Source organism: Sphaerodactylus townsendi, linkage group LG05 (assembly GCF_021028975.2).
Source record: "Sphaerodactylus townsendi isolate TG3544 linkage group LG05, MPM_Stown_v2.3, whole genome shotgun sequence".
NCBI classification, from domain to species: Eukaryota; Metazoa; Chordata; class Lepidosauria; order Squamata; family Sphaerodactylidae; genus Sphaerodactylus; species Sphaerodactylus townsendi.
The window spans coordinates 873447-895000 of NC_059429.1; the positions used below are offsets into that span (position 1 = coordinate 873447).

The window sequence follows — 21554 nt, forward strand, 5'->3', positions numbered from 1 at the left end:
TGACCCTGTTTAGCAAATAAGCTTACAAGAGCCTAACGTATGAGTCATATCACTTAAGAACCCACTGTCAAGTTACCAGATTCTCATATTTTGAAGAGTTACCAGACGGAGGTTCTTGTATTTTGAAGGTGCCTCCAACAAAGCAAGAAAAAAAATATTTTTAAGCCTTCTCAGCTACAGCCAAGGCATCCCAAGCACTGATCTTCAGCCGGTTCATCTAGGCTGGGTATGGCCTGCTTGCTTACAAAGAATCTGCAGCGGACACTTCAGGGGTTAATATATGCAGATATAATCCCAGCATGGTGCAGTAGCAGATAAGAGTAGTAGGCTAGGTTCTGCTGTGGAAATCTGTTGGGGAGTCTTGGGCCAGGTAGTTGTGAGGATAAAATGGAGGCAAAGAGAATGATGTAAGCCAGAGCTGGACACCCTTGATGGAAGCTGTGTTGGGGAGGGGAGGGGCAAATAAATATCTACATAAACTGCAGCTGCAATTCCACTGTCAAATAGGAAACTGGTCACTGCGGAGCACAGCACAAATAAGAAGGGAGAGAACAAATGACAGTAAACATTAAGGATAATTAAAGGAGAACTCCACGGCAGAAGCTGTAGATCTGGTTTGGGACTCACGAGTTTCCCCAGTTCCTTTGGCAGGCAGCTTCTAGACTGGGGAGAGAGTTGGAGGGCATCAGCAGCACCACCTGGTGAGCTTAGATGGCCAGGAGCTATTGGGTCACATACAGGAATCATCCTCGCCACCACAACGGGCTGCCTAGGGACTGGAGAAACTGTACGCAGGAGACTTCCACACTTCCTTCTGCCCCAGCCAGCGGAGGAAGGCAAGATGTTGGCCTCCTGCCTACTTGGCTGAAATCTAGACAGCCATCTTGACAAGCCGTGCCTCCCTGGCAAGCGCAGATGCCTCTGCCAAAGAGCCAGCACCCCACTTTCCCACAAGTGTTGCTTCAGAGCGGCTGAGCAGCCGATCATTTAAATAATTGGAGCCTTTGAGAAGTTGTTGACGGAGATCAGATCTTACACAATTAATTGGCTGATCCTGTTTTCCCTTCACCCTTCCCTCCTTTTCCTGTGGCATCTTGTCTGATCTGGGTCTTACATGCTCTGGTCTGCAACTAAATGTTTCATGTTTCCTTCCGTGCAAAGCAGAATCATAGTATTTTAAGAAGAAGCAGAATTTAACAAATCAGGCATGGGGAGATTAGAAACAGGGTTGCATTAAAAAAAAAAACGATTTAAGGAATCTTGGTGCCACACTCAGAAATGGGAAGGAAACAATGACTTAACACCTCATAATATTTGTTTTGACTATTCAGATAGCTGTTCAAGTTAATTGAGTATTTTTATGTTTGCCACCTTGGGGGGGAAGACAGCATAAAAATGGTTGAAATAAATAAAAAAATAGAAAAAAGGTGTTCAATTTAGGAGTGGCGAGGGAGGCTACACATCAACTGTTGGGGCAAAGACCCAGGCGCATACAATATACAGACTGAAATCTAGATATAGCTTCACATAACATGGAAGATTTAACTTTTGAGGCTGCATATCTCTGCACATATATCTGCGACTAAGCTTTGCGAAGCACAAGGCATTCCCAAGGTAAACATCCCTAGGATTGGAGTGCACATTCTTTGCATTGGGGGTCAGCTGTTTTTCTGTAACTGTTTTATGAACCCCGAACCCAAATGCTGAAGTTTGGAATGGTTTACTTTCTGAGAGTTTAACAGTCTGCTATAATGTTATTTTTGTCAGCCGCTGAAGTTTAAAATGTTTATTTCAGCATTCTTAATGTGGCCACTCGATTCTTTATGGCTTACTTATTAGACTTTTAAATATAAATTGTGCCTTTTATAAGTGCATACTCTGAGCCCTTCGGGGGTAGGGCGGTCTATTAAATGTAATAAATAATAATAATAATAATAATAATAATAATAATAATAATACCTCTGCATGAGTTTTCTGCTCAGCCAAAATGGAAATAAAATCAGCAAATGGATGGCGTTCCATTGAGATTCATTCTCTAGTTCTGTGCTGACTCCTCCCCTTTCGTCCTTGTAAGCTTCTTGGGGCAGGGACTTCTCCTTCAGTCAGGTTATTCTGAAGTGGCAAGCAGAGGGCGGCACTGTATTCTGCAGCTGTACGGCTAGAAGTGTGGTGGAAGGCGAGTCCACCTCTCTACATTCTACCATTAATTATTCCACAGCTTGAGGAGGGAAAGGGAACTTCCACCTGCAGAGGCAGGAAATGTCTGAACCCTAGGGCCAGGAGGCAGTATCAGGGGAGACCTCAACCTCTGTGCCCTGTTGGTAGACCTCCAGAGGAACTGGATGACTTGTGAGAGACAGGATGATGGGCTAAATGGGCCACTGGTCTGATCCTGCAGGGCTCTTCTGATGTCTTCAGGTTCTTAAGGTTTTCCATTAGCTCCCAACACCTGGATGCAGAATGTCCAATTATTTCATAACAGAAGGCAGACCTCCACCTACAACTATCACACCAAAGCCTTGGAGGGGATAAAGCCGGGGGGGGGGGGGGGGACCAAGATAAAGCTGTGGGATCATTAGGGGTCATACAAAAGACCAGGCTGCTTTGGTAAGGTAGCCAGGTGCCTTACCCGAGAACTTGCATCCATTGCCCTCCATACTAAAAATGTAGGTGTGAGTTGGCTAGGAAGAGAGAAAAGCTCAGTCTATCTAACCCCATCCCTTTCAAAGCCATGTCCTTGTGTGTGGGATGTGGGGTGGGGGGAGAGACAAGATAATGTTCCAAGGTAGGGTACTCTAACTGCAGATCCTCTCTGTGTACTTTTAATTCTACAGAGAGGAAGGAGAGGTGTGTGGTAAGGCACACCTTGGAAAAAGCAGTTTCTTCTATGGGTCGTTGCCTCATCCACTAGGGAACAGCAGAGTCCTCCCTTTGACTGTTGAAAGGTGTTCACTGCAGTGTGCACTTACAGAAAAAGCATTTCTCGCCCCTATGACTGGTGCAAAGGGAAGGGGACCTGGGGTCTTTGCTACCATTCACTTTAAACAATGTCCTTTTTTCTCGCCCCTTTCCTTCTTCAGAATCTAGCTAGCCTATTTTTGATATTTCTGCATGCCCCCCCCCCTCCCCCCCAAGGATATTGCCACTTTTGGTTTTGCAGCAGATGCAAATGTTTTGCACACGGAACACTATCTGACTGATGTTGCAGGTGGTCTGACAGCATTTTTATTCATTCGATTCTAGTCCACCTCTCATTGAGACTCAAAGCAGGTTAAGAAGCACCAAAATGGCTGAATCTAAGCAGTTTGGATCTCAGATCCCTTACGCTACAAATCAGCTCATCAATACTTGTGGTCTAAAGGAAATGTTATCACTGGATCATCTCTTGCAACAGTTAAGACGGGTGATACTATGGCTCCTTTAGACACTGCCCAAGAAACGGCAGGATCTGCAGTAGTTTTCATCTGTAATATCACAGACCACAATTTCTTCTTATACCACCAATTTTTGGGAGCAAAGACGGTAAATACTGCTACAGAGAAAGCTCCTAATATATAATTTAATTTATTTACCTAAAACATTTATTAGCCACCTTTCTTCACTATGGCGCTCAGGCTGGCTTGCAACGTAGATAAAGTCATAAAAATCAAAATTTAAGATCACAATTCAGGACAGCTAGTAAACATACCCAAACACAGTCTACATAAAACTATCTTCAACTGCATCTTAATGATCAATATTTCAGGGGGGCAGACATATCACCCTGGAGATCACTGCCACTGAAGGCATGCAGGCCACTTTGCTGGGGAGAAAGGTGGGGTATAAAGGTAGTCAATAGATGACTTGAAAGGAGCTGGCTTACAGGTGAGTGTGCCTGCATGGTGCTTGTGTGAATGCTAAAATAAATCAAGCGGCTCTTGAATTGAATGTGACACAGTTCAGGAAAAGCTTGGCGTAGGAGCAGGGCAGGAAGGAGGTCTGGGGTTTGCTCCTTCTGGATGGAGGCTTCGGTGGCCAAGCAGGAAACTTGGCCCTGGTTTGCGTCAGAGTAGACTGCTATTGGGCATGACTCCCCAACCTCATCAGCATATGGGAAATTATTCTTCCGGGCCGGGGGGGGGGGGGAATTCTGTCTAGGCCAGGGGTAGGGAACCTGCGGCTCTCCAGATGTTCAGGAACTACAATTCCCATCAGCCTCTGTCAGCATCGCCAATTGGCCATGCTGGTAGGGGCTGATGGGAATTGTAGTTCCTGAACATCTGGAGAGCCGCAGGTTCCCTACCCCTGGTCTAGGCCTAGTTTTCAGCATGCCGGGGCATTTTGTTCCTAGGAACAAAACCACAGGTCTAGACCATAGGGGACAGGGAGAAGAACAGTTTTAGCCACTCTGTTTTGGGACGGACTCTGTGTCCTCTGGTGATCAGCTCTGAAAGACAACAGGCATCTGTTTAGAACCCACCGTGGGGTAGTCATTAGAACAGGGGTTCCCACACCTTTCCTGGCACCCACCAATGTTGTTAGGAAGTAGGTGGAGTGGGGCTTTCCCCCAGCATGGCTTCTGACTACTGGAGATTTGATTGGCTATGCAGATTTTTTTTAAATCGCTGCCTTGGCAGCAGCTGCTAGAACAGCATAAGGATCTACACCAGGGGTCGTCAAACTATGACCCTCCAGATGTTCATTGACTTCAATTCCCATGAGCTCTACCACCTGGCCATGCTGGCAGGGGATGATGGGAATTGTAGTCCATGAACATCTGGAGGGCCATAGTTTGAAGACCGCTGATCTACACTGTGCTACTGAGGTTCAGCTGTAGTCATCACTTTTGGGCTGATTCGGTCTCCTGTGGCAGCCAATTTCTGGCAATCATTTGGTGGCTGCAACCACCATGCAATGTCAGAATTCAAAATGTCCCAGCAGGATCAAAAACATGGGGGACCCCTGAACAGATAAGGACTTGAGAGTCCCGCAGTCACACTTCCGCTCCACAAGGCTCATAGAGCCAATCGCCACTTTGAGGTCAGGAAGGAATTTTCCTCCAGGCCAGATTGATCCAGGAATCCTGGAGGTTTTCTCCCTTCCTCTGGGCATAGAGTAGGGGCCCCTATGGCAGTGAGTGACTTCTTTGTGTTTCATGAGGGTTGAACTAAATCACCCCTGAGGCCCCTTCCAGCACTGTGATTTTATGACAAGGCCCCCTCATGTACCCATCAAATGAGTTTTGCTGACAGATGGGATGCTCTCTGTGTGCTCAACCAGCAGGCTCCCTCAATACCAGGCTGGGACAGAGCCACACATCTATAGACAGTAGAAAAAGAATTGCAAGGGTGTGAATCACCACTAAACTGGCCACCAGCTGGCAAGTAAGAGTCTTGCCCCAAAACTCTGAGAGAGTGCTGGTTCAAGTTCCTCCTTCACATCACAAATTATTAGAAGATGTATGCAGTAATTAGATTTTAAAAGTTTGTCTTTCCTTTATGGAAAGGTAGGGAAGCATATAGCAGAACTTCACAAGCAGCTTTAAAAAATAAACTACTCCAAATCTACAAGCAACGGGTTGACACCAACTGTAAAGTGCCACTGTAGAGAAGATGGTGTGCATAAGTAGAGAAGGTACACAAAAACCACAGAATTCAGAATGAGAAATTGCAGAAGTGGAAAGTGACATGTGAACCAAATTCTTTGACTTCTTTGATACGTGTCCCCCACCGTACATAAGCATACAAAAAACCCGCCTGAACAATTTCAACGCAAAGCAGTTCTGATTACATTATAAGAGCCCTGTCATGGTATTCATGAGAAAGGAAATTTCTGACTTCCTCCAGCTACATCAAGAGCATAAATCAGTTTGTTGAGGTCCCCTCCCCACTACAGGGACAGGAACCAGAATTTGTTTTTCCATTTCACAAACAGCATCGTGCTGTTAGGCACAGCATTTTGAAGGGAGGATGCAGGCAGGACTTGGCAACTGGGGGCTCTGCTTGCTCGCCTAGTCTTGGCCAAGTCATTTCAGTATCAGTGTCTCAGTGACCTTGCCAGGCTGTTTAGAGACGGATGCCGCAATCTGACCCACCCTTCTAAGGATCCACTGAGCACAGCAGTGGTTACTTCCAAGTAAATACACACAGGATTAGCCTGTGAATCTGCTTTCTGCAACCAGCACCTAAGAATTGCCTGCAGCAAATCAGGGAGCAAGCTAACCCCCCCCCCCCCCACACACACACACTATTTAAGCCACAGGCAGGGCAGACAAGCAGGAAGTATGGACATGAGCAGCTTCTGTGGACTGAATTTGCTAGACAAAAGAGATTCCAGATTTCTTAGATGAAGAGACCAGATGACAACCGCGCAGAGTTTTATTTCATTATTATTTACTTCATTATCTCTTAAGGGGCAAAGAAGTTTGTGGATTTTTTTCTCTTACCCTGCCCCTTCTTGCTGCTCAGTGACGGTAAAAGTCTGGGTTTCAGATCATCTACAGTCACAGTTGACTCAACCAAGGAAGTCACAGCCCTGAGTTTGCAAGATCTGAACAAAGCTGTCCACAAGACGTTTCAGAGGTCACTAAATCATAGGGTCCCCATAAGTTGCAAGCAACTTAATGGCAATTCTCTTTCTCACACAGACACACTCACACTCACTCTCTCTCTCTCTCTCTCTCTCTCTCACACACACACACACACACACACACACACATGCACGGTTGCAAAATATGAAATGCAGCAGCAAAAATTCTCTTCTGGCAAAATTATGCAGTAAGTGATAGAATGTGCCCATTAATGACACCTGACTTACAGGTATTTGTTTACTTCATTTCCTCCACCTTTCTCCCTGATGGGAAGCCAAAGCAGCCACACCATTCTTCTTCTCGGCTCCTTTACATTCTTGCTGCAACTCTGTGAGGCAGGTTATGTCTCTCAGCAAACTTCCCTAGCAGAGTGGGCCAGATCCCACTGCACTCACACACTGGGTGCAGCCCTCCTGCCCAGTCCTTTGCAACCCAATAAAAACAACCAACCCAACAATATCAGGTGTGGCCAGCAGAAGAACATGCCCGGTTTTTCAGTGTGGACAGTGGTTAGTGCTGGACTAGTGTCTGGGAGGATCACATCCCCACTCTGGTGAAAGCTGTGGCTGCATGATCTTGAGTCAGTCACATTCTCAGCCTAACCTACCTCATGGGGTTGCTGTGACCATAGAATGGAGAAGAAAACAGTGCAAACTGCTTTGGATCACTACTGGGGATTAAGGCAGGGAATAAATTAAATATATAAAAATGCAATGTTATCATGTTGTTTCTCATCATTCCAAATGAACTGTCTGAGGAACCTGTGCAAGTTTCCTGATGCAGGAATCCAATATATTGCAGGGGACTCTGAAGGGCGCTGATGGAATTAAACTTGGCTTTACACAGTTTAATGTATTTACATAAGTTGTACTGTACTGGTTTTTAGCTGCCTGGAGCCCAAACTAGACTGGGAAAGGCGGTGCACAAGCCTAACAAATAAATAAATACATAAATGTAGAACTCCAGCTTTCAAATACCTGTCCCTGGACAAGAGTCGCTTCCTGTCCTTTGCATCATCATCTGCAGACCTTGTTTAGCACTCCCTCCCTCTCTCACACACAGCAGCCATATTGCATCATTTCAAAAAACAATACAACAACCCGAAAATGTTCTCAGGCAGCAGCTAAGGCACCCTGGCAGGTGGGGGGTTAAAGCAAATTCAACCTAAGTCTTTAATGCCATGTTGCGCTAATTTTGTGTTGTGCCTTGCATTCCAACAGTATTCCTTGAATGGTGTTAAACTTGCTGAAAGTTACAGATGCAAAAGGCTAGAACCGTGGTGCCATAGGTTCGCCACCATGGAGCTACAATTTCAAATGTGGCTGGAGAAAAAAAATCCTGTTTCCTGTACACAAAGTAGCGCCTCTTTCTACAGCGCCTCCTGTGTAAGCCCACTCGGCGATTGTAGAATGTCTACCAGGAACATCCAACTCTGGAGATCTCCTTTGCCATGTAGCACCGTGACACCAACCAATGGTCAACAGTCTCTGCTCCTTGGGACAACATCCTTCGTAGCTCCTGCTCTTCCAAGAGGCACTTGGAGCCCACATCTGTCCATGTGCTTTCAGCATCCACCTCTCTGAAAAGAGCCTCAGGGGGAAGCCTGACTCCCCAAAAGTCCTTTTAGAAGAGTCATTTACCCCTCATCACCACCACCTTTCCCTCCATTTCGCTGGTCCTCTGAATTCCATGCGCATCTTTGCGGATGTGCATGGAACGCTGACAAGAACTACCACATTCTTACACCATGCTCTCATTTCTGGCTTCCAGTCTTCCCTTGAGACATCTTATATGCCTTGATGCACATTCCACTTGGGATTCATATAGTGCCCCAAAAACACAGACCAGCATCCTCTTCGGTATAGGGAATGCTGCAAGCTCTCCAGCAAAAACACAGGCAAGCACTTAAAGGCCCTGAGCCAGGACAGGAGTATCCACTTTTACCGGTATCTCCTTAACAGCTACCTCTCACAATGAGCCTGACATTTGTCGGGAAAGGACGGGAAAATCTAATATTCTTAAAAATGTAGCTGTACAGGCTGCCCCCACAGCACACAGCAAGAAGGCCAGGCTTACCCCACAGCTGGTAGCTTGGGGCCTGTGAGAGACAGCCTGGCAGAACCGAAGCAGTTCAGATTTGTTTGGGTATTTCCTCTGTTTATTTGGGTAATTTAATCCTTTTCTTTAAGTTGCTTTGTGTTCTTCTGGGGAGAATTGCAATCTTAATCTGTCCATGTAATATTTGTGTAATATGCTTGTGGAAATCAGGATAAATCCAAATAGCGTGAGGGGAGGGGCAGAACCAATGGGGAAAACTGCCAGTCTCGAGAAGTTTTAACTATACAACTATTTTATAAATTTGTATATAAGGTGAAACACAGTTGGATTCTTGGGTTTTCCAGGAGTATCTTTTGAGCTAGGCTTTCTGGGATTTCAAACGTGACAATAATTTATATGTTTCTATGCTTTAAGCCAGTTTATTTTGAATATTATTATGGTGTCTACTGAACTGTTGTAAGCCACCCTAAGCCGGGAAAGGGAAGGATATAAAGTCGATTTAAAAGCAAACAAATAAATGTACTGCTTTCACAGCTGGAATCACTAGGATGTTGTGGGTTTTCCGGGTTGTATGGCCATGTTCCAGTAGCCTTTTCTCTTGATGTCTCGCCTGCATCTTTGATCCTCGCAAGATGCCAGCCACAGATGCAGGTGAAACATCAGGGGGGAAAATGTTACTAAAACAAATATATGTTCTGGTTTGCCTCTCCACTACTGAATCTCGTACAGTCCAACCCCTTCCTAGGGCAACAGAAGCAGCCCCTTCCCTTCACTCCGAGGGACTCACTTCTGGGGGGGGGCTTCCTCTTTATTTCGCAGTGGCCATCCAAACACCAGCTTCTCCTTGCGCTTCCCAGCTGTTTCCTGGCATCGCCCGTGTCAACAACAAACCCCTGCTGAAGCCTCCACAACCGGACTAGCGCTTCCTTTACCGACGTCCTCCACTGATGTGTGCTCCACCCCCACGCAGGCCTCCAGCCGGCTCCATCCCATCCCCCATCTGCCTCTGGGGCGCATCCCCACAGCCAGAGGCCTCTCCCCGCCCTCCATGTTATGGCGACGAACTGATGGGCACATCCTGCCCAGCAGAAGTCTCAGAGGAGCGGCTTTGCCCAGGGCTCCCGGGCGAGTGGCAACCTCCCTCCTCGCTCCCTTCTGAGGACCGTCGCCAGGCTGAAGGTAAAAAGAGACTCACCTGCCCCATTTCACAGCAACCCACGCCTTTCCTCTCCCCTTGGCCTACTCTGCAGGGTTGTCGGGAGGCCAAAAGGACCAAGGAGGAAGCACGTAGCCGCACTTACAGGGAGGGGCGCCATGGCGAGGAGTTCGATGCCCCCTCCCAGTTTTCTCGGAGAAACCGTCCGCCCCCCCCCCCCCGTGCATTTCGGGGCAGGGTCTGTCCCTGTGGGCACATCCAGCCCAGAAGTCTCAGAGGAGCGGCCCAAACACAACTCCCCTCACAAGTGCAATGGGGCGGGGGTGGGGGAGAAGGCCTCTCCTTCCTCCGCCGTTTCTCCGCCTCGGCGGCACCGACCCCCCCCCCTTCCAAGCACACAGAACCCCGCCCCTTCCGCGCGGCCCCGGGGACGCCCCCCCCCCCCGCCGGGCTCACCTCCCCTCAGCGGCGCGGGCGGTCCTCCTCGTCCTCCTCCAGCCCCGGGCCTGCGCCTGGCTGCGGCGGGGCCAGACGGGCGGGGGGTGGGGGAGGGGAGAGGAGGCGGCTCCCTCAGGTGGCCGCTGCCGGCGGGAGGAGGGGCGGGAGGAGGGCGGGGCGGAAGGCGCGCCGCGGTGGGCGGGGCCACCTAACGACGCCAAGCCTCTCTGAGCCGCCTCGCGGCGCTCCCTTCCGCGCGTGCGCACTTCGCGGGCGAGGGTCAATCGAGGGAAAGGGAGTAGTTCCTCAGAAAGGGCGTCCAAACTGCGCCGTTGGGCCTCCCCTCCCCTCAGGAGGCCGCGCCACACATGCGCACCTGATCCTCCCGGCCAGCCCCTGCCTCTCAAAACCGAAACTTCCGGTCGAGGATTTGACGCCGGATGTGTCGTAGGGGCCTCCTACGGAAAGCCGCCATGGGCTGAACAGCCCGAAAGATCGTAGAGATGCGTATGCGCATCTCTATGGTGTAGCCCTCCGGCCTTCTTCGGCTTGAAAACGAAGGGCGGGAAAGTGGTTCCTGTTTGAACACAGGAAACGGTGAGGACTGGCTCTTTGGAATGGGCGTGGCGACTCTCCAGGTCTCGTTATGTCTAGTGGCCACGTTTCCGCTTCCTCTGAGGAAGGCATGGCGAGGAAGGGGTGGGCGTTCTACGCTCAAAAACCAGCCGTCAATCAACTCGGCCAGCTAATCCGAAGTCCCTCCTGGCCTTTCCCTCCCCCAGAGGGCGAGAGGCCTGTCCCCGCCGCCTAGAAAAAGGAGGGACGGGCCTTCGCTCCGGTTGGCAAGGCCGAGCTAGCAGTGTGACTCGTTGATTGGAAGTTGTTGGCTCTTCCTGTTTTGGTGCGGAGTCTTCGTCGCCCCCTCCCTCAGGCCTTGCCCACTGAGAGCCGCCCGGCTGCTTATACTGAGCCTCAGTCCATCCCATGCTGGGCCCTCCTCTTTCCCTGCGGCCTGCCCTAGCACGATTGTCCTTTCCAGGCAACTCCTGTCTTCTCATAATGGGGCCAAAGTACCAAAACCTCATTTGGGTCATTTTAGCTTCTAGGGAGAGTTCAAGTTTGATTTGTTTTTTTGATGGTCCATGGTCTCCACAAAACTCTCCTCCAACAAGCACATTTAAAAGGAATCAGTTTTCTTCATTGTCTAATAATTGGGAACACCATAACATGAACTGTCTCGACTGCCAGCAGCATATCCTTACACTTAAGAATCTTTTCTAGCTCCTTCATGGCTGCCCTTCCCAGTCTCCTCCTGATTTCTTGGTGGCAGTCCCCATTTTGATTGATTGAGCCTAGGAGCAGGAAGTCTTCAACAATTTCAACTTCTACATCGTCAGCCTTAATTATGTAACTCCTTTCATTACTTCCATCTTCCTGATATTCAGTTGTAATCTTGCTTTGGCACTTTCAACCAGTCATTTTAAGTCTTCTGTGTTTTCTACCAGTAATGTTGTGTCTCAGCTGTATGTCTCACATTGTTAATGTTCCTTCCACCAATTGTCATTCCATCTTCATCTAACTCTAACCCAGCTTTCCTGATATATTCTGCATACAGAGCCCCATGTCAGTTTTTTTATCCACACATTCATTTGCCAGTGACATCAAAATGACATGCAGAGAGGCTGCCCACTGTTTCTCTGCATGACAATCATAGTCCGATCTCTGCTCCAGACAGCCAGTCAGCCTGTGAGGTAGTAGGTGACTATATTTGTTCTGTATCTGTTCCAGCTTAAAAACCCAAAGGTGGATAATTACTGCCAGCTAAGGAGACTGTCTCTTGCAGCACTTCCATGGCAAGTGGTATATGATTGTGACAGGGATGGGCTTCTCAAAGAGCCAGAAATTCTTATCTGCATTAAAATTGGTCTGTAAAGAAGGTTCTCAAAAACAATTCTGAAAAAGTATGCCTGAGTCATCAGAGACCTGGATGATGCAGGGCTATAGAAATGAATTTTTTATTTTTGTAAAGAAAGTGAAAATTTGCAAGTAGGAAGCTGGTCACATATCCAGCCATTTGTGTTCTAAAACTGACCCCTTAAAGAAACCATTTCCAAAAAAAATTAAAGAACCAATTTAAAGCAAGCTTTCAACACAAACTGTTCCACCATCTATGTGATCAAAGGAGACCTACCAAAAAAATCAAGTCAGTGCCATGGGAGGTGAGGTCCAGTGACTTCCCTATTCTTTCAGAGGCTGCACCCTCACACAACTTCCAGGAAGCCACCAGACTGCATTTGTCGGAGGGATTATGCTGGTCAACGTGCGCAGCACTGCATTTGAAAAAGGGAGGCCACCTTTGTTCCTAAAAATGTCAAGCTCAGGTGACAGGTTTACACTCAAAGGAGAAGGCTGAAGTTCTACATGTGGCCTCATCCTTGGGTGCTGTTGTCTCATGCTCATACAGAGCAGTGCTGCACAGTTATGGAACACCTCATCCCAACTTCCTCTGGCCCTGAAAGCCTCTCCTTGGTCAGCTTAGGGAAGAGAGCTGAGACTAACCTTCTTAAAATAGCCTAAGGATTCCAAGAGCCATTCAGCTGCCACCTAGTCTTGCCCCTGAATGCAAGAAGATTCAGCCTGGCATAGTTTATCCTATCTGGATTCAGCTGGTTTCATTCCTGAAAGAACCTTCTCCCTTCTGGGGTGCAGTGGCTTCTTCTTTAACAATGGCTATCCCTCTAGGGTAGTTCCCACCTGTATGCAGTATGGCTCTCCAGATGGTAACATGAGAGAGGGACAGCACAGAAAGCCAAGAAGGGGTGCGGGGGATCAGCTGTTGTTCTACAGTGAAGGTCAAATCTTCCACAAAATCAGTACCAAGAAGAGATATAACCAGTGTGAATGAGCTATATTCCTCCCCTCCACCTGTCGTTCATAGTTCACAAAATTATAGAATTGGAAGGACCATCAAATCCAAACCCCTACAATGCAGGAACACTTAATCAAAGCACTCCTGACAGTTAGCCATCCAGCCTGTTTCAAAACCTCCAAAGAAGGAGACTCCACCACACTCTGAGGTAGGGTATTCCACTGTCGAACAGCCCTGACAGTCAGGAAGTTCTTAGTGTTTAGGTGGAATCTCTTTTCCTTCACCTTGAACCCATTAATCCTGGCTCTAGTCATTGGAGCAGCAGAAAACAAGCTTGCTCCCTCACCAACATGACACCCTTCAAATATCTAAACAGGGCTATCATATTCACCTTCTCTTCACCGAACTAAACATACACAGCTCCCAAAGTCTTTCCTCGTAATCCAGACCTTTAATCATTTTGGTTGCCCTCCTCTGGACCCGTTCCAACTTTTTAATATCCTTCTTGAATATCCTTCCAGAACTGTACACAACATTCCAGAACTGTACACAATATTCCAGGTGAGGTCTGACCAATGCAGAACAGAGAGGTACAATTACATCCTTCGATCTAGAACACTACATACTCCTAAGTTTATTGCCCAGAGTTACCATGCAGTCTCCATTAACAATAACAGTCTCTCCTCTACAGTCTTAAAATTTTCACCCAGGAACCACAATTTGCCACCTGCACAAATCAAGTAAATGTACATAATTTATCTTGAAAATTCCATTTGGAAGGAGAGTCAGAAAGCTACACAGCCCTAACACCTTGGACATGGGAAATCCTTTTCAGGCTTTTAATTTTTTTCCAGTACTGTTTGCCAAACTTTTCATTTAATCTTTGCCGCCAATAAGGTTAGCAACTTGCTTTTTAAATAACATGACAGGACAGATTCTTAGGAAACCAAATGCTGTCTGATGCCACATTTTGTACCTGTTCTGCATTTCCTTGGAAATAGTGGCATAGTCACACTCCAAAAAAGATTCACATCCAACCCAAGTTGAGATTTTTATCCCCTTGACTATGTGAAAAGTGCTTTTGATCCTAAAATAAAGACAAGTAACCACTCCCTATGCAACTTTTTTTATATTTGCACATGATCTATAGGAAAAGATTAAACGCTTCTTGAAAAAGCTAAAAGACCAACTGTACAAATTTACTGAAGTACGTTGAAGTACTGAAGTACACAATTTTTTTTAAAAAGGACATTAATAAAAAGAGCTGTTTCATACAGGGGATTTTCACAATCGAAGGAACAGTGAAGCAGGCGGTCTTCTCCAAACAGGCTGGCACCACATTCAGACAGTGCAAAAAATCCACCGCACACCCACCCAAAAATGAAGCCCTTGGGGGGAAGGAGGGAGGCAAGGGGCAGAGGGCAACAGAACAGGAATGTGGGATGGGGCGGCAACGAGAGACGCATTGCAGCAGGGATGGCCAATGGGGTGGTCTGCCAGCCACAAGGCAGCTTGGTCTGGCCCACAAGGTCCTACCACCGTTTCTTTTACCGGGGAGTAGGTGGTTTCCCAGTTTACTTGCAAGAAGAACAGTGAAAGGTCAAGGAGTACCAGACTGAACCAGGGGAGCAGGCCAGACATGAATACTTTCACCATTTGGCAGAGAACAGCTGCAAGGGCACCTTTCTGTTCAGGCCAGGCCAAACCTCTCTCACTTGGAAGAAAAAGACACCTCTCCTCCCCATGCCATTCTTGAACCAGATAGTGCACCTGTACAGAGGAGGTGTTTTTGAGCTGCCTTTTGAAAGTCCCAGCTGCTAAAAAGAGCAGAGGCACCATTTCCTCCTCTTTCCATGCACACTGAAACTGGCAGCAGCAGAATGACGGGGGTGGGGGGGGGAGTCACTCACTGGTGGACAAGAATCCTCTGTGGGTCCAGGGACAGAGCGATGCACCTGAGGCATGCGCGCACCCTGCACCCCTGCAGCAGCACAGCCCGCCCCCACCCCAGAACGCCCTCATCACTGCTCCGCCTGGGGTGTCGCACCTCCCCCCGTCCCGTTGGCACTACGCAGCCACTGCTATGCCGTCTCGTATTTCCTGCACCTGGCTCTCTTTGAGCCTAAAAACTGGCAAGGTCGTAAGGATCAGGCCCTCCCTCACCCTTCCCAAGGCCTGCAGACTTTGGGAAAGGAAGGGGGGGCGATCCTGGGGGGGCAGAGATGCATTCCCATTCACCCCCATGCAGCCCACCCAGTGGGTCCTCTGGCTGTTCCGTTTGCTACCCATTGCCACCTCCTGCCGACTCCCCTTGCTCTGGCCTGTTCCTGGCGGGGGTGTTGTTTACTCTGGCCACCCTGATGATGAGTGGGGTGGAGTTGATGGTGCAGTGGGCTGCTGGGCGCTCCTGGGTGGCTTCAGGTGGGTTGGGGAGAAGTCTGGGGTGGCGGCACACGCTACTGCCCTGCCAGCCCCTGCTTAGTTCTTGGGGGGGGGGGGGGCAGGGGACTGGGAGGATTGGTGCTGGGTGCCGGACAGTGGCTAGACCACAGGCAGGATTCATGTCCAGCCAAGCGTTACACATGGTTTGGCTGGAAGTCAGTCCTGCCTGGCATTTGGTTAGAAGTGAGTCGTCACCATATTCCATTCCTCAGGCAATTATATCTACGGATTTGTGAATGTACATGATATAAAGTAGCAGACATTCTGATCAAAGTTCAGTCATCCTGGGATGGGGGCTAAATCCAAGGGATTCTCCTCTCTTAATCCTCATGTTTGTCTTCCCCGCAATTCCTTCAAGTTTCTCCCCAGCTATTCTCTCCTTGCATTGCAAGCCAGTTTCTCCTAGGCACTGATTTTTAGACTGGTAAACAAGGAAATGGGGAAAGCGTTCTAACGGACCCACAAGCAAGCCAGGTGGAACAACAAGTGTTTTAGAAAGAAGGGATGAGATGTATCCTTCTGGGGAGGATCAGATTATGTTAGGACCGGTGCCTCTATGGACACATTTCTGGCTGCTCGCCTAAATGATGGAGCGTGTAGACTCTCTGAAGGGTCACACAAAAGTAGCATCTGCTTTCCTTCCCCCTCTATACACTGCTCTTTTCAAAAGTGTGCCATGGCCCCAGTTCCCCTGAGCACGCTGCCTTCCCTACTGATGCACAACAGCTGCAAACCTTGGGACTTTTTCCAATGCAGGCTTCATCAGAAAACAATCTGACACCTCCAGGCACAGTCAGGGCATCACAGCACAAGTTAAAAAGAACAATCGTGTGGGATTTTCAGGGATGGTTTCAATTCTCAAGGGGGAAGTTTGTTTTTTAACCCCCTTCTTTCTACCAATACTGGGTCTTTCCTTCATTATTAGAGGTGTCTTTTCCTTGTAAAAAAATAAAATAATGCTAAGATCCAGCCCAACTGAAGGAGCTCCATCTCTGAATAATGTAAAACCTAGCTCTCAGCAACAGGAAGGGGGATGCACTCAAACCCACTCACTCCCACCTCTCACAATACTACACACCAGCACACACATACACACACACACACACCACCCAGGTAATACACTCCCACACAAACATCTGAAGAGCCTTCAAAGGCCTGCAACACACTGGCAAGTCTCTGAAATGTACTCCCAGCGGCGCATCTCCTGCCGAGGTTCCAGATGAGGAATCCTAGAGAAATTCCACTAGCAGAGGGACCTGCAGCCCGTCCTTGGTGTAAAAAAGCTCAGCGTTAAGGTAAAGATGTCGTCTTTTTGGACCTGTCGCTCTTTCACAACAGACTGGCCAGGCTGGTGGTGGGTCCATTTTGAGCCTGAAACTGTACAGGAGGCGGTCCATCTGTCCACTGGTGGGAGAGGGGAGAGACAAGCAGAAAAACTCCTGTTGGCAGACTTTCCCAAGCAGCACCTGCATCTCTCTCCTCTAGCAGCCCACACTGTAGAAGTACTCGAGCTGTACCTTCTTCATAAAAGTTTTAAAACCCGTTTTCTAAAGCAAGTACAAAATGCCCAGGTGTCATGAAAACAGGGAACCTCAAGACTCAGAAATAAAAATTAAACGGCCTTCAACTAAACAGAGACAAAAGGCACAAAAGGACTATTTAAACACCACAGGCTCTGCCCCCTGCCCCCCCCCCCCCCAATAAGAAGCACTAGAAAAGACCTGGACATCTTCTACAAAACAGAACAAGAAAGGAAAAAAAGACCACATGCCTAATAAACAAAAGCAGGGTGGACCCAGTCAAAATAGCTCCTCTTAGTATTTTTCAGTATTTCTAAGAACAAAAATTCCGTTGAACTCAACATCTATCTGCCCTTCCAGCTGACAGGCAGACATCCCTTCAGAAAGGCAAGCAGACAGAATCCTTGCGTGCATTCCCTGGTGCTCGTGAGCAGAATGCTGCCTGGAGCAGGGAACTATCTGGGGATAGGTAACACAGGAAGGGATGGAAAAGAAAGGAGCTCCCTCTCCACCTCCCGCCAACGTACCGTGATGAGGTTGTGCTCTGGCAGGCTACAAGCCTCGATGTGGTCCTGGAGCAGCTGCTGAGAGAAGTTCTGGTGCATTTGTGCTGCTTCGTGGGCATCAATCGCATTTCCACACGCTTTGTTCAGATCTTTGGTGACAGGAAGAAGAGAAGAAAGACCATGGTCACCAGGCCATACAAGGAAGCTCCTCCAGCCTTTCCAAACAACGTCTGATAATCTGGGACAGTCAAGCCTTCGTTTGCAGAATCGGCAAGCTGCTTTAGTAATTGCACAAGAGTGTGTGTGCGTGTATACACACAGTTTCCAGAAGGCAGACTTTAATGGTAAGGAGTTTCCAGCACTCCTGCACCCTCTTCTTCCCTGTGCCCCTTTTCTCCTTCCAAAGTGGGTTCCCCCCCCCCCCCCACATCTCCCCCAGGTCTCTCTATTCCAGACTATTAGTGGTTGGCGGGCTGTTAAGCCCTGCCACTTTGGGATTGGCACCCCAGGGCTCTGGGTCCTCATCCTTGATTGCATCCTGGTCTAGGTTGTGCTGGCCCAGCCCCACACTACGGAAATGCTGAGGCCTGGTGGTTGTAGCTGGGCTGGGGCTGTGCTGGCCCCACCCTTCTCAGTGGAACAGCTGATCCTGATCCTGTTGCCCCGGTCATCCAGCCAGTTCACCGCAGCTTTTTCTGGCTTCTGGAAGGTTCCTGTGTTTGCTGGTAAGTCTAGCGGCAAGGTTGCCAGTTGTGGGGCATCCTGCAGTCCCTGGGCAACTGTCCAAGCAAGGAAACAGGATGGGGAAAGACGGCAGAGTGATGGGGGGGGGGGCAACCCCACCCCTGCACAGCCTACAATCCTTATGAGGCCCAAGGGAACATGACACTGCCCACAAACACATAACATTGCTTTATACTGAGCCTAATGATGGGCCCATCACCGTTGCCGACTCCAACTGACCACGGCTCTCCACATCACCTACCTTTTGAGCTTTTTAACTGGAGATGCCAGGGACTGATCCAGGAACCCTCTGAATGCTAAGCAAGTCCTGCCTTGTTTAGAACCAGCAGAGAAGAGTAGCAGTGGAGAAGAGGAGTGGGGCAGAAAGGGCTGAGTGAGCTCTGGTTTTCTTTTCAGAGGGCTTTTCTCAAAGCCACATCTTTTAAACAGTGTATTTTTAACAGGGGTTTTCTCTTTTTTCTCCTTGCCTGGGGCTGCTGATTGGTGGGGGCGGCTGAGGCTGCTGATTAATGGGGCTGCTGAGAGGTGGGGCTTTTCAAATTTTTAAATCTTTTCAGTTAGTCTCTGGAACCAGCAGTGTTTTACTAAATAAGAACATATTTTAAGGGATAGTAGAATGTATAGAAACCTTAAGAGGGAGGCACTAATTAAAATCAGTATTTGAATATCTAAACAAAATTAGATATGAAGGCAGGAAGCCAGCAGGGGTGGGGGCTTTCCAGTGTTTTGTACTGAGTGTCACATGTATGACTATCTGCTACTAGGACAGAAGTTGTGGGTGTGCCCTCGCTGCAATGAGCTCCTGGCACTCAGAAAATGTGTCCGTTCTCTTGAAGCCAAGGTGGCAGACCTGGAGAAGCTGAGAGAGGCAATAGAATTGACAGGCAGAGGAACTCAGGGACCTAACAGCAGGGTTGCACTCCCAAGGTGAGATCTCTTCAGATGTCATGGAGAGTGAGAGTCTGGGGGACAGAGGGGGCCAGTCTGGGAGTGATGGAAGATGTCTCCCTTAAGTGGGGTTGCAGGCCAGTGATCAGGCTCCTCCTCTCTAGCACTGAGGATACCCCTCTCTGGGAAGTGGGGGGCTCCTTGTAGTGGAGTGATTCCAATCATTAGGAATATAGAGAGTTGGGTTTTGTGTGAGGTGTGATGACAGCATTAGTGATTTGCCTGCCTGGTCTGCGAAAGGTTGCAGATGGTCCTAGGCTTTGATACAGTGCTGGGGTGGAATCAGCAGTTGTGGTCCCACATTGGCACCAATAGTATTTAGGAAATGTAGGCAGGAGGACCTGGAAATAAATTTTAGGCTGCTAAGAAACAGGTTAAAATCCAGGACCCCCAAGGTGTGTTCTCGAGAAATGCTACCTGTTCCATCTTGGGCGAGAAGAGCTAGGCAAAGCGGAGATACAGGGTCCTGTCAATGTGTGGTCAGGGAGAAGGTGGTGTAAGGCAGAAGGTTTCAGATTTGTCAGGAACTGGGGAACCTTTTGGGGCAGGGCAGGCCTATACAAAAGGGACGGGCTTCATCTTAACCAAAGAGGAACCAGGTTGCTGGTGCTCAACATTAAAAAGGTGGCAGAACAGTTTTTAAACTGATCCTTGGGGGAAAGCCGACAGGAGCTGAGGTGACTTCGGTTCGGAATGCAGTGTCCATGGGGATGAAGACAGAGAGGGAGGTTTTTCTAAATCAACCACATACAAGTGAGGAGCACAGCCATGTGATAAGTGATAGTGTCTACAAAAGGCTAGAGGGCAAAACACATAAATCCCAGGTTAGGGACAGAGACAGAGTATACAAGTGTCTCTATGCTAACAGTAGAAGCCTTCGACCTAAAATGGGGGAGCAGGAGTACAGAGTTTTGAAGGAGGACGTTGATATCGTGGGAATCACAGAGACATGGTGGAATGAGGAGAACAAGTGGGATGCTATTATCCCAGGTTACAGGCTCTACAGGAAGGATAAGGACAGAGCGTGTGTTAGGTGTGGGGTGGCCCTCTACCTCAAAGAGAGCATAGTGTCACATAAAACGAAAGACAATGCAGGGAGAGCTGATTCCTCTACAGAAGCACTGTGGATATCAATACAAGGGGTGAAGCATAGTTTAACATTAGGAATATATTATCGTCCCCCTGACCAAAGTGCACAAGAGGATTCTGAGATGGAAAAAGTAATTAGAGAGGCCAACAAAAGCAAAAATGTAGTGGTAATGGGCAATTTTAACTATCCCCATATAAACTGGAAAAATGCATGTTCAGGTCATAGTAAGGAGAGAACATTCCTGGATATGCTAAATGACTGTGGCTTAGAGCAGACGGTTGTAGAACCAACCAGCAGATGGTTGTAGAACCAACCAGGGGACAGGTGATCCTAGATCTAATTCTATGTGGGACCCAGGACCTGGTGCGGGAAGTCAGTGTTGTTGAGCCGATAAGGAACAGCGACCACAATTCTGTCAGATTCAGTATCTCTGCATGTGAACAAGTGACAACTACTAATGTAGTTACATTTGCCTTCAGAAAGGGAAATTTCTCAAAGATGAGGGGGACAGTGCGCAGGAAGCTGAAAGGGAAAATCAAGAGAGTCAAAACTGTCCAAGATGTTTGGAGGTTATTTAAAAACACAGTAATAAAAGCTCAGCTGGAATGTGTTCCGCAGGTTAGGAAAGGCAGCACCCAGTCCAAAAGAAAGCCACCATGGTTAACAAGGGAGGTTGAGAAAATTATTAGGAAAAAAAAAGATGTATTTTAGAAAATGGAAGTCCAACTTAACTGATGAAGAATACCAGAGAGAACACAAATGGTAGCAAAAGAGAAGCAAGTTAGCTGTAAGGAAGGCAAAAAAGGATTATGAGGAACACATGGCTGCGAACATCAAGACCAGCAACAAACAGTTCTTCAAATACATCAAAGCAGGAAGCCAGCTAGGGAAGCGGTAGGCCCATTAGATGACAAACGAACAAAAGGTGTGCTAAAAGATGACAGGGAGATTGCAGAGAAGCTGAATGAATTCTTGCATCTGTCTTCACCCAAGAGGAGGTGAGGAAAATTCCTGCACCTGAACCGAGCTTCTTAGGAGGTGAATTCGACGAACTAGTGAAGATAGTGGTAGACAAGGAAGAAGTTCTGGCAGCCATTGATAAACTAAATGCTACCAAATCCCCTGGCCCAGATTGCATTCATCCAAGAGTTCTTAAAAAGCTCAAGCATGAAATTGTTGATGTTCTCACTTTAATATGCAACTTTTCCCTGGAAT

At 48.0% G+C, this 21554-nt stretch overlaps 2 protein-coding genes across 3 annotated transcripts in view; both read right to left on the reverse strand.

Annotated features, from left to right (window-relative positions):
* Nucleotides 1-10380, reverse strand: part of GATAD2A (GATA zinc finger domain containing 2A) — a 77240-nt gene extending 66860 nt beyond the window's left edge. Inside the window, exon 1 of one of the 2 annotated variants that reach the window (XM_048495745.1) lies at nt 10239-10380. The gene's annotated coding sequence lies outside the window, so the exon portion shown is untranslated. The remainder of the gene's footprint in view (nt 1-10238) is intronic. The other variant, XM_048495748.1, reaches the window with a different exon arrangement.
* A 5419-nt stretch (nt 10381-15799) lies between these two features.
* Nucleotides 15800-21554, reverse strand: part of MAU2 (MAU2 sister chromatid cohesion factor) — a 44430-nt gene continuing 38675 nt past the window's right edge. Inside the window, exons 15-18 of the mRNA XM_048496477.1 lie at nt 18989-19015; nt 18242-18336; nt 17579-17706; nt 15800-15952 (exon numbers count right to left, since the gene is read on the reverse strand). Coding sequence (XP_048352434.1) covers nt 15800-15952; nt 17579-17706; nt 18242-18336; nt 18989-19015 — 403 coding nt within the window. The remainder of the gene's footprint in view (nt 15953-17578; nt 17707-18241; nt 18337-18988; nt 19016-21554) is intronic.